Source organism: Narcine bancroftii, chromosome 4 (assembly GCF_036971445.1).
Source record: "Narcine bancroftii isolate sNarBan1 chromosome 4, sNarBan1.hap1, whole genome shotgun sequence".
Taxonomy (NCBI): domain Eukaryota; kingdom Metazoa; phylum Chordata; class Chondrichthyes; order Torpediniformes; family Narcinidae; genus Narcine; species Narcine bancroftii.
Window position 1 is genome coordinate 310,841,852 of NC_091472.1, and position 13,660 is coordinate 310,855,511.

Here is a 13,660-nt window from a genome sequence, read left to right on the forward strand (position 1 = left end):
ATGACTCTCACCCAATCTTGACAGTGCTGGAAGTAAAAGGTTGGGAGGTAGAAGGTCAGGGTGAGATGGACAGGAAGGGAGGGATGGAGAGGAAGGGGGGAAGTGAAGGGATGTGGGGATAAAAGGGAATCTGTAAGGAGTTTGTATGCTCTCCCTGCGTGGCTTTCCTCTGGGTGCTCTGGCTTCCTCCCACGTTCCAAAGACATATGCAGTTAGCAGGTGAATGGGCCACATGGGTGGAATTACGCAGCATAAGCTTGTGGGCCAGAACCACCTATATCTCTAAATTACAAGTTCCCCGATCTTTCTAAAGTGTATCTATTTCCAGCAATCCAGTCAAAACACAACGCTGGAGAAACTCAGCAGGTTTTAAGTAGCAAAGATAAAAATACATAACCAGTGTTTTGGATTTGAGGGCTTCATCAAGGTACGAGCAAAGTAGAACCATTGAACATTACAGCACGGAAGCAGTTCTCTTCAGCCCTTCTAGTCTGTTCCAAACTATTTGTAGGCAGGCATCTGAACAAAATAGTGGGGGGGGGGGGAGGAGGGCAGGGGGAGGAGTAGAGTCCCACAGGCTGGTAATAGGTGCATAAGGATGGGAGGGCACACCAGCAAACGGGGGTAGGAGGGATGGCTCTGTGAAAGGAGACGGAAGCGGGTAGAGAACTGAAGGAAAGAAGACAAAGGGAAAGGGAAGGGAGAGTAGGCTGGCAGAAACCGGAAAAATCGACGCCAATGCCGTCTGGCTGGATAGCTCCCAGACGGAAAATCAAGTATTGCTCCTCCAATTTACTGGTGGTCTTGGTGGGAGAGTACAGGAGGCCATGGTCAGACATGTGAGGATGGGAGTGGTTGGTCACTGGGAGGTCCTGTCACTGACGTCCACCACCCAGCATCTGGGGAAGAGACTTCTCATCCTCAGCGAGACATTTTTACTGGCCTTTAATTTTAAGGGACAACCCCGTTGCTTTGCAACAACATTACTTCATTAGAGACTGGCCATTTAATGGAAACATCTACCTTTCCAGCACCCCATCCCTTAGGATCTTACATTTTACAGTTAAATCAACCCTGGTGGATCCTGTTACCTTTTTTTGATGAGGTCGATGGCTGATCCTATCAATCCATTTTTCATCTGCTGCAATGAAACTCCATAAGCAGAGAGATCTGCAGCTGCTTCCAGCAGGAGAGAAGGGCAGCAGGATGACTGGGTCTCGCCGGCCGAATTCTGCTCCTCTTGGTGCCTGCACTCGCATCCAAGGGGGAGGGCTACCGTCTGCAGAGGAGAGCTAGGAACTGGTCCCGTACACACAGGGGTAGCGAGGCTTGTGGACACAGTGGGCTCTTGATGGGGGTTGCCCAAGGCATGGCAGGATGGTGGCTGGGTGCATTCATCGGGGGTCACCCTCTGGGAAGGGATGGGGTCGGACTTGTTTGGAGACAAACCTGTTGCACTGCCAGAGCCCCCGAGACCCCCCTCCTCTTCTCCCTCCCCGGAACCCTTCCTCCTCATCCTCTTGAACTCCTCGAAGGATGGGATGTGAACAGGGGCGGGGATTCGGCCCCTCTCCTTCTGACACCTGCTCCCTTCTCCCCCATCCACCGCCTCAGTGGTCCGAGACCTGGCTAGCTCTCTGGAACCCTCTCCGCGCGGCATCGGTGCCAGGTTTGGCGTGCTGTTCTGCCGCCGTAGTTTCAGCCTCCTCATGGCCTCCTCCTTGATCTCGGTGGGGCTTGTCAGCCACCGGCGTCGGTCTGTGTTCCCGTCCAGTGCTCTGGCAGCTGAGGGTGAGGGTCTGAGGCTGCTGCAGCCAAAATTGGGACCTCCCAATGGCCGCACGGGTCCACTCGCCTCCCCCGTCTTGCCACTCAGAAATCTGAGCTTCTCCTTCAAGCCTTTTATGGTGTATTCAGTTAAAGCCTTGTCACTCACCGCTGGGAAGAGATCACCCACCATTGCCGAGCCGAAACGGGGCACGTTCCCATAGGCCCGAGACTGACTGCTAACAGACCAACGTCCTGCCACCAACTCACACCAGCTGCTCATCGTCTGGCAGTGTAGGGCCACCCTGGTGCGCTCTCCCCAGCAAGGAGGGCTGAGGGGGTCGCTTGCCAGCTGCGCCGACGGGGCCCGGTGCAGGTCCTCCAGACTTCGGTAGGGCCTGGTGGCCAGGCACGGTGAGGCTGGGCTCCGGCCAATCCTGGCACAGCGCTGGGTCTCCCTGACTGTACAGGGGGGCAGAGGCTGCCCGGTGGAGCCCACACACTGTGCCTCACACGGGGCGCTGAGGGAGACACTGCCGTGGCAACAGGGGATGCCCTGACTCTGGTGCACACTGGCGGTATATGTCATGATGAGACCCTTCAACAATGGAGGCCCTGACTCCAGCAGGTTAAAGGGGCCGGACTGGTCATTCACATAGCAACCAATGTCCATGCCACAGACCACAGCAGAAGCTCCTGGGAAGTCACATGATTCGGTGTTCAGGTCCGGCATGGAGAACTGTCATAGCTCGAATCAACAGTGAGGAGTATCCTGTCAAAGAGACACAGAGAGGCTGTTTAACTATTGTTCTCACTGAGTGGTATTTCACATTAAGTACAAGCCGCAATGAGATTACATTTTGGAAGTTATCTGGCAGCAGGCCTGCGTCCTGCGTGTAATAAATCACCTGAATCTACCAGTTAGATTTCTGCTGATAACCCATTCCCCTTGGCGATGAATGAGTACAAAAAGCACCAGATGAAATGAAAAAACAAATGAAGCCAAGTCAGGGAAACCCAGTGTTTTATAAAGACATTAAAAAAAACAGGATGACAACAGAGGAATGAGTCAGGCACCCATGAGATAATGCGTGTGTGTATGAGTGGAGGTGGTTCTGAATGAATACATGCTTGTCCTAACAAAGGAAGAGAATGATACTTAACGAGGAGGCATGTGATGTATTGGATCGGATAAACATAGTGAGAGTCAAAATAATTAGGGGCTTGGAATAAATAAAATTGCTAGGACTGTTTGCTTCTCCCAGCCTGTTAAGAGAATCAAAGAGGAGACAACTGAAGCTCTAAATATTTTCCAATCCTCCCTGGTGACAGGGGCCAGAAGGCTGGAAGATTGCTGGGATAGGGAGATCTGGTACGGAGGTGCCAATGCTCAGGACAAGAAAACTTTTCCTTCAAAAGTATCGATTATCTGTAGGTGCGTTACGTCTGGCTATGGGTCTGCGTATTTTGCACTAAGGACCGGAGAACTCAGTTTCATTGGGTCTTTCTTGTACCATCAGATGGCAATAAACTTGACTTGTAAAAACTCCTGAAGGTTGTTAACTTGGCCTGCGACATTACGGGCACCAGATTCACTCCATCAAGGACATGTAAGAAAGCAGCCTCTATCCTCAAGGACCCCCACCACCCAGGCCAAGCCCTCTTCACTCTGCTACCATTGGGAAAAGGTACAGGAGCCTGAAGACAAGCACACAGTGTCATAATAACCGCCACAGAGAGCAGTAGAGGCAGGTTCATTGAATATATTTAAGAGGGAATTAGATCTATTTCTTCAGTATAAGGGAATTAGGGGTTATGGAGAGAAGGCGGGGACAGGGTACTGAACTTTAAGATCAGCCATGATCTCATTGAATGGTGGAGCAGGCTCGAAGGGCCGAATGGCTTACTCCTGCTCCTATCTTCTATGTTTCTACGTTTCTTCCCCTCTGCCATCAGATTCCTGAATGCACAATGAACTGAAGACACTGCCTTACTTTGCCTTTTTTCTTTATCTTGCACTATTTTAATTTATTTTGCCAGGTGATTGATGTAAACATTTGCACCGTGACGCTGCCACAAAACAATAAATTTCATGACATGCTCACGACAAATTCTGATTGTAATTCTGTGGGGCAAGATTTCACACATCGGGTGGGGGTTATATGGAGCAATTTGACAAAGGAGGTTGGAGGGGCAGGTACAAGTTCAACACTGAAAACACTTGGATGGGTGCATGAATAGGAAAGGTTCAGAGCGAGATGGACTTTACACAGGCAAATGGGACCAGCTCAGCTGGGCACTGTGGTCCAGAAGGATGAGTAGGGCTGAAGGGCCTAGTTCTGTGCTGTCTGACTCCATATTAAGGGTAAGAAGGAAGGGTTTGTCTAACTCAATGGTTGTCAACCTTTTTCTTTCCACTCACATACCACTTTAAGTCATCCCTATGCCATCGGCGCTCAGTGATTAATAAGGAATTGCTTAAGGCTGGATGTGGGTGGAAAGAAAAAGTTTAAAAACTACTGTTTTAATCGTCCCTCATTGACTCGTTATGTGCACGGTTTCAGAGCTCCAAAGGAAATGGGCCAATGACAACTTTTCTCAAGCCAAATACTTCATTAACCATTGGGTCTCGAGCAGTGATTCTCAACCTTCCCTTCCCACTCACATCCCACTTTAAGCAATCCCTTACTCATCACAGAGCACCGATGGCATGGGAATTATTTAAAGTGGGATGTGAGGGGAAAGAAAGAGGTTGAGAAGCACTGGTAACTACAGATCTGTCGGCCTGCTTTGGTGATGGGCAAATCCATAGAATCATTGAATGGTTACAGCGCAGGACGAGGTCATTTGTCCCAGCCTTTTTTAAAAATTTTAATAGGCCCGATACCGCGCCGTAGAAGGCCCATGAAACTTGCACTGGTTATTACACCCAATTAACCTGCCAACCCTGTATGTTTTGGAGGGCAGGAGGAATCCAGAGGAAACCCACTCAGGTCACGACGAGAATGTAAAAATCTGTTACAGACAGTGGCAGATTCGAACCTGGGTTGTTGGCACTGTACCAGCATTGCACTAACCGAGCTGCCCACTGTACCATGACTGTATTCTGCATCTCCAATGATCAGAAATTGTTTAACAAATTTCTGAGAGAGAGCAAAAAAAAACATTTAGACCAGTGGTTCTCAATCTTTCTCTTTCCACTCACACACCACTTTAAATAATCCCTCTGCCATCGGTGCTCTGTGATTAGTCAGGGATTGCTTCAGGTGGGACGTGAGTGGGAAGGGAAGGTTGAGAATCACTGCTCAAGACCCAATTGTTACTGAAATATTTGGTTTGAGAAAAATTGTCATTGGCCCATTTCCTTTGAAGTTGTGAAACCGCGCACATAACGAGTCAATGAGGTACCATTATTTCTTCAGTGCTGGTCAAGAAGCTACAAACTCTAGGCCTCTGTACCCCCCCACTGCAAATGGATCTTTGACTTCTTCAACAGAAGACCACAGTCAGTATGATTTGGAATCAACATCTCCTCCTCACTGATTATCAACACAGGCACACCTCAAGGATATATGCTTATCCCACTGCTCTAGTCATTATACACCATGACTGTGTGGCCAGGTACAATTCCAATGTTGTCTACAAGTTTGTTGATGACACCACAGTTGTCGACAGAATTACAAACAGCAATGAGGAAGCGTCCAGGAGGGAGATGGATCAGCTTGTTGAGTGGTGTTATATCAACAACTTTGTGCTTAATGTTAGCAAAACCAAGGAGATGATTGTGGACTTCAGGAGGGAGTCAGGGGAACACGACCCAGTCCTCATCGAGGGCTCAGTAGTGGAGAGGGTCAATAACTTCAAATTCCTGGGTGTCAACATCTCCGAGGATCTGTCCCGGAGCCTCTATGCCGATGCAATCACGAAGAAGGCTTGGCAGTGGCTATACTTTGCGAGTGTCTGAAGCAGTCACCGAAGACTCTCGAAAACCTCTACAGATGCACTGTGGAGAGCATTCTGGCTGGTTGCATCACTGCCTAGTATGGAGGCGCCAAATCCCAGGACAGGAAAAAACTCCAGAAGGTTGTTAACTCGGCCTGTGACATCACAGTCACCAGACTTCACTCCATCGAGGACAACCACATGAGGCGATGTCTTAAAAAAACAGCCTCTATCCTCAAAGACTCCCCACCACCCAGGCCACACCCTGGGGAATAGGTCCAGGAGCCTGAAGACAAGCACTCAGTGACACAAGGACAACTTCTTCCCTGCTTACTTTTCATGCCCTACTTTATATATATATATATATATATATATATATATATGTTGTAAGATGGTTATAATATGAATGTTTGTACTTTGACGCTGCCACAAAACACCGAATTTCATGTCTTGTTCATGACGATAAATACTGATACTGATTCTGAAACATTCTGACCAGCACATGCTTTGGAACATATCTACTCTGAGCACCCACGATCGCATTGTTTCTAGGGTGGGCTTTTTTTTCTTGATAAATGCATTGCTTTTGTTAAAGTAATTATTGGAAGAATGATCAGAAGCTGTGGGATTTGCAGATAGGGCAATATCACACCTCCTCTGTGGCTCTCATCCTTTCTAATTCACGCTTTCTCACTCAATTCCCCAGGATGGCAACACTCTCCTCAATTCATATGTCACAAATTTCTGCTTTGTTCATTTATTACTTGATTAGTCCTTCCTGACTGCTCCAAGAACACAGCTCTTTGGAGTAGACCTCGTGCTATTACCTGCAGCAGAGGCTAGCATTCATTTACACGTGTGCAATTTGCATTTATATGACATTCCATAGCTATTTGCAAAATCAGAAAATTATGTGCATGGAACTAGATCATTTGGTCTATTGAGATGAAACGACTACACAGGTTAGATTTAACTGTTCTTTCCTTACAGTATTTTATCTTATTCCTTCTTGAAGGTTCACATCTAATCTGTTTTCACCACCCTGCCAGGTGGTGTGGTCCAAATCAAACAATAAGCCTCTGGAGGAACTCGGGAGCAACTGGGGGGTCGTTATGGACAGTCGACGGTTTTGGGTTGGGAATCTTGACTGAGGCTAAAGTTGGAGTGGGTGAAACCAAGTGTATCAAGGGGGAAAGATAAGGGGAGGAACTAGGAGGTGATGGGGTATTGGATAGGAGAGGAGGGGAGATAGGTAGGGGATGTGGGGGGAAGAGAGATCTAAAATAAGAACAGGGGTAGGTAAAGAAGAGATGGCCACAGTGGAACCAGATAGAGATGGTGGGGTGTGGTCACTTGAAATTAAAACATAGAACATTACTGCATAGTACAGGTCCTTCAACCCATGATATTATATTCTTTTAACATTTTAAAATAATTTTTTTTTAAATGTAGACATACCAGTGCCACCCAATTAACCTTCAACCCCACCGTGTTTTTTGAACAGTAACCAGAGCACCCGGAGGAAACCCATGCAGATATGGGGAGAATATACAAACTTCTTACAGACAGTACTGGATTCGAACCCAGGCCTCGCTAACCATGCCGCCCTGTGATGCCCTATGTAAACCTAGACGACGACGACCTAATTTTTCCCTACCTCACATGCATAGCCTATTTTTCTTACAAGACTAGAAAAGTCGATGCTAATGTCATTGGATTTAAGGCTGTCCTAGAGGAATTTGACGTGCGGTTCATCACATTAATGTTTGGCCACACCCTTGCAACGGCTGAGGACAGACATGTCTGTGTGGGATTGGTGAGGAGAATTGGATTGGTTGGCAACTGGGGGGGGGGTTCCAACTTGGTCGCAAGAATTGATCAAACATTCATCAGTCACGGTTTTCTAAAGGAGACCGGAAGAAACTGCTCATTCAGGAATCTGGAGCATCAAACTGCTGGAGGAACTTAGCAGGTCAGGCAGTCAGTAAAACATCATCTTCTTGAAATTATCCAAATCGAGCAATTAAAGGGCAAGGTTCTAATATGACCTTGAGAATCACCGATAAAGTTTGAAAGATGTCTTTCCAAAATTTTTCTAGCCTGGGGCAAGTCCAGAACATGTGAATTAATTAAGCAGCAAAAATTTTACATTTGTCACATAGAGGATTTATATCTGAATAAAAAAATATGAGACACTTTACCTTTCGACATGTGAACTCTGGGGACCACATTAAATTGCAACAAACAATGCCATGCACTAAACGATGTCGTATTAATCAGATTACAAATAGAATCCCAAACCCCATCTGAAAATGATAACTTCAAATTCTGTCCCCAATCATTCTATTAATTATAGAAGAGAAGAGAATTGTAAACCTTTTTTTAATAAAAAGAAATTTTATAACTGTCTTGAAGAATTTATAATTTCATCTTTTCTTTCCTTTTTTCAAGATTCAATTTATTATCATAGTCCTAAAACAATGTCATATTACATGAATTTTTTTTTACCTGCTGCAAGATTTGCCACTGGCAGGAATTGCCTAAACGCCTCTTTCAGTCAGACTTTCAGAGAGAGAGAAGCAAAAGAGAGCACACCCCACCCCCCTCCCCGAGTCACCGAGTGTCGGTAGATTCACCCCCAATGTTTCCGCAGCCCCTGTAGCCACACAGAATCTTTTAGCTTGGTTTTTTTATGTCATGCTTTGATATATTAATTACCAATGTGCTCTGGATTTTTGATTTTTGTTCATATTTGGACATTTTTTTTTCTTTTTATTATAATTAAGTTGCACATTGTATAATTGTATTGTTCAATTGTTTATACTTTAAATATTAATAAAAATATTTTAAAAAGAAAGCAGGTCAGGCAGAATTTGTGGAGGGAAATGGACAGTCAATATTTTGGATTGAAACCCTCCCTACGTCAGCTCTGAGAAAAGAGAGGGAAGACAGGCAATATTAAAGAGAGGGAGAGGGGTAAGTCAGCGATCAGTGGACCAAAAAAGTGTAGAAGGATGACGGGCAGATGGAGCCAGTGGGGGAGCACGACTGGTGGGATTGGAAAATGAAAGTCAGGAGAGGGAGAAGTAGACAGTGTGGGGGGGGGAAAAAGGCTGATAGAGCCAGGATGGAAATGGTGGGGGAAATGGGGGGGAAGGTGTAGATGGGTGCTGAAGAATGGAGATTGGCTGGAGCACGTAAGGGCTACCAGAAAGGGGACATGGTGGGTGGTGTAGGTGGTGGGCAGGTGGAGAAGAAGGGAAGGGAAATGTATGGGTGACAGGGGGCTGGGCATTGAGAGGACCTAGGTGGATGAAAAGGAGGGAGCAGAGGACTGAGAGGGAGCAATTGGTTTTCTCATGCATTTTCAGGTAGAGATTTTCTATTTTGAAATAACTTTATTGAGTTTAATTAAAAAAATACATGCATATAAATCCAATCCATCAGCTGGAATATAAGAAAAGACAAATAATTTGTACATTTCAAATAAAACTTTGATCATTCATAATACAAATTGTGTGCACTTAACCCATTATATCAAAATATTTAAACAAAGAAAGCAAAAAAAAGAAAGAGAGAAAAAACCCTAATAATCAAGCCCCTCCCTCTCAACAAGGCGAACATAGAAAATGAAGGGTGACATCAGAGAGCAGACAGCGCTATTCGGGAGCATCCAAACACCCTAATTCGTTAAATTACGGTAATACTCCATGAATGGGCCCCACGTCTTGTAAAAGTTCACCCCTAATCTTTAACATCATGTCTGTTTTTTCCTAAACTTGGAAAGGACGTGACTTCCTGTAGCCATTGAGTATGAGTAGGTGGGGTACTGACTTTCCATTTCACCGGAATTCCCCGTCTTGCTACCAATGAGGTAAAAGCTAAAAATTTACTTCTGAGATGAAGTCAATAGTATTTCAGGTAGAGATTTTAACCAAATAGTTCATCCAAATGTCAATAAGAGTGAGCTAAATATTAAACATAGGTTAATTGATGTATTTAGGTGGAACGGACTCATGGGCCATAAGAGCCTGTTATTGTGTTCTATGTCTGAATTTAATTGGAAAAAATATAAATGAATGAATGAAGGAAGTTTATTGTCACATACATGAATACAGGCACCAGAGATGGTGAATGGAGAAACTCCTTACTCGAGCTACTGAGGGCTACCGCAGTTTTTCAACCCTATGGTGCTAGGGTTAGTTACTAGTTGAAGTATTAGTGGCACAGATTTTTCAGATATTTTATATAATTGCAACTAAGTGTTTTACACATAATTAATTTAGTTTATAATATAGGTAATTTTGCATAATGCTTCTGAGTCTAAAGTCTAATTTGTGTTTAGTCTGAAGTGTCTTGTGTTTTACCTTTCTCCAAGAGTGTTATCCCATTTTTTTTTAATGCTGCTCATTGTAACTGCCGCAGCTTTAAAAAAAATAAGCTTCGAATTTGTATTGATTCCTCTGACCTCAGATAAAAGTCTTGGGCTCGCTCTTGTGAGGGTCGCCTAGGGAGCTGCAACGCCTGCCCAGATAGTCTGGGTTTGTAGGTCACGGGACCAAGTCAGCTGCACCAGTGTGTTTAGGCAGCCTGTTGCCATCCACGTGTTTCCCCAACCCATTCTAAATATCTAAATATTCAAGAGGGAATTAGATCTATTTCTTCAGTATAAGGGAATTAGGGGTTAGGGAGAGAAGGCGGGGACGGGGTACTGAACTTTAAGATCAACCATGATCTCATTGAATGGCGGAGCAGGCTCGAAGGGCCGAATGGCCTACTCCTGCTCCTATCTTCTGTGTTTCTATAACTACTCTGTGAGGTGACTCTCTTGTCCAGTGTCTCGTCTTTTGTGTTTGTTGATTTTGTGTGTTATATCTCCAGGTTAATTGGGAGGCATCCTAAATAACTTAGAGATGCAAGATTCAAGTAACAAGAGACTTTACTTACTGATACCTTCCACCATCTCAGGAAACTCACACACTCCTATACATATACATACGCCCCACAGTGGTGCACTACAGTTATTACAGTGAGAAGGGTGTATTCTTACGTGGTAACAAAATAGTTCACATTATCCTGACTTTATAACATTGTGCTTTGTATATTTTTTGATTAATTGATGTATACCACTTTGGAGCAACATTCCATTGCTATATAAATAAAATATTCTATTCAATTCAATTCAAATACTTGCAACATCTTCCCAGGAACTAAATTGGTAAAGACACCATGAAGAAAGGAAAAAAATATATAAAATGAAGATAATAAAATATATGACAAATATTTACAGTTGGCTGGTCGTGGAAATAAAATTATTTTTTCAGTGGTACAGACAAATATTTGATTGTCTTCTAGTAATGTTCTGGTACAGGTAATACGGGGAGATTCAAGAACCTGCTAGTTGTTAGGGGGAAAAAATCTAATTGTAAGTGCAATGAAACTATCGATTTCCTCAAGAACCAGCCTTCAAATTACTTCTATTCAATACATCGATTCTTACAGTATTGATCAGTTTAGAAATCACTGTGATATTTCTCAGACTTGATTTGACTTTCCTGTTGAATTTTTAATTTTTTAATTTAGACATACAGCACGGATTACAGGCCCTTCCGACCCACGAGCCCAATTATCCCAATTAACCTACAACCCTGGTACGTTTTGAATGGTGGGAGGAAACCGGAGGCCCCAGAGGAAATCCCCCGCAGATATAGGGGAGAATGTACAAACTCCTTGCAGACACCACCGGATTCAAATCCGGGTCGTATTGGGTTGTGCTGACCACCATGTTAACCGTGCCGCTGCCCAATCAATGTTTGCAACTCATACTTTGATACCTGCTGACTTAGCATGTATCTCGGATCCTTCATTTTTGCTCTATCCAAATCCTGAATCCCCTTATGTTACAGCACAGCAGGCATTCCTTCATCACCTGCAGACATGTTTAAGCATGGCTGTTACAAGAAAAGGCAAAAAGTGACTCCTCACAAAATCCTCCTGACTGCACTTTTTTGTTCCCTGTCACTGAGTCAATTTCAGATCCAATTTGCCGTTTTCCCAGTGATCGCAAGGGCTTTAAACTTTTTTTTGCCATGTGGGACCTTGTCAAATTCTATGTAGGCTACATCAATTACACTTCCCCTTCCTTGTTGCCTCTTCAAAATATTCAAGCATGGCATACCCTGGTTAGACCATAAGACATAGGAGCAGAGATAGGCTCTTCGGCCCATCAAGTCTGGCCCAGCATTCAATCACGAGCTGATCCATTTTCCCACTCAGCCCCACTGCCTGGCCATCTCCCCATAACCGTTGATGCCCTGGCTAATCTCTCCCTTAAATACAAGCAACCACTTGGCCTCTACAACAGCCTGTGGCAACAAATTCCATAGATTTACTACCTTCTGGCTCAAAAAATTCCTCTGCAATCTATTCAACCCACCATAGAAAATAACCATTCAACATTTACTCTGTCCCTGTCTTTCAACATTCAAGATATTTCCATGAGATTCCCCCATCATTCTCCTAAATTCCAAATATCTATGGATTCTCAATGAAGATCAAATAATTTTCCCATTTCTATCAGACAGAAAAATTATGGTCAGAGCTTTCACAACTTTCTCCTCTACTTCCTTCAGCAGCCTGGGATAAATTTTATCTGAGTCTCATTCTTTATGCACTCTCCATAAAATAAATAGAGCACAATAGCATAGAAACAGGCCCTTCACCCCATCTTTTCCAGGCTGAACTATTATTCTGCCTTGCCCCATCGACCTGCACCCGGACCCTAGCCCTCCATACCCCTCCCATTAATGTCCCTATTGTGGCAGCTCGCCCACGCAGCAGGCGAACTGGCTCACGGAATCGTGGGCAAGTCCACGGCACATTTGATGGTGAGAGCTCCGGGTGCGGGGAAAGCCCACAGCCTAGCTAGCATCTGACGTCATAAAGTTCCCAGGATTCACAAGCATCATCAGGCTCCGAGGGATTTAAACGCGTGCGAGAGTTCTATTAAAGTCAGTTGGTTCAAGTCATTTTCGACTCTGTGTGGTTCTTTCGCTCACTGCGTGCCCAGTGCAACTATACCATCTAATTTTTTCTTAAATGTCAAATGTAGCCTGCTTACTCCAATTCACCAGCAGCTTGTTCAACACTCCCACCACTCTCTCCATGAAGATGTTCCCACTGATGTTCCCTTTAAACCAGTGGTTATCCCCTAAACTTTCATTCCACCTGAAGCTATCCCTATGCCATCAGTGCTCTGTGATTAGTAAAGGATTACTTTAGGTGGGATGTGGGTGGAAAGAAAAAGTCTGAAAACCACTGTTTTAATCGTACCTCATTGACTCGTTATGTGCACGGTTTCAGAGCTCCAAAGAAAATGGGCCAATGCCAATTTTTCTCAAGCAAAATATTTCAGAAACAATTGGGTCTAGAGCAGCGATTCTCAACCTTCCCTTCCCACTCACGTACCAGCTTAAGGAATCCCTGACTAATCACAGGGCACCAATGGCTTAGGGATGACTTGAAGTGAAATAGGAGTTTAGGGGGGGGGGGAGAGTTTGAAAACCACTGCTTTAAATCTTTCACCCTTAACCCCTACCCTCCAGTTCTCGCACAACCTCAACTTTCATACCTGCCTGCATTTACTCTGTCTAGACCCCTCATAATTTTGTACACCTCGATCAAATCTCCCCTCATTCTTCTACACTCCAGGGAATAAAGTCCTATCCTGTTTAACCTTTCCCTGTAACTCAGCTCCTCAAATCCTGCCAGGACCTTTGTAAATCTTCACAGCACTCTTTCAATTCTATTAAAATATTTCCTTTCAAGGATATTAAATGCCTTAATACTTCCTTCCTACTATATTTATCTCATCCAATACTTCACACACATCCTCTAAAATATTGGCGTCGTAAGATGCAGGTGCAGAATTAGGTCATTCGGCCCATCGAGT

The 13,660-nt window shown here is 44.6% G+C and overlaps 2 protein-coding genes across 4 annotated transcripts in view; one reads left to right on the top strand and one right to left on the bottom strand.

The window, feature by feature from the left end:
* The window catches only part of nup35 (nucleoporin 35), a 111,151-nt gene that overhangs the window by 74,121 nt on the left and 23,370 nt on the right, over positions 1–13,660 (top strand). The gene's annotated exons all lie outside the window — the stretch shown is intronic.
* Positions 1–13,660, bottom strand: part of arhgef49 (Rho guanine nucleotide exchange factor 49) — a 120,627-nt gene that overhangs the window by 28,678 nt on the left and 78,289 nt on the right. For all 3 annotated transcript variants that reach the window (XM_069935907.1, XM_069935908.1, XM_069935909.1), the window contains one exon: positions 1,092–2,539. In XM_069935907.1, the coding sequence (XP_069792008.1) occupies positions 1,092–2,500 (1,409 nt within the window). In that variant the 5' untranslated portion in view covers positions 2,501–2,539. The remainder of the gene's footprint in view (positions 1–1,091; positions 2,540–13,660) is intronic.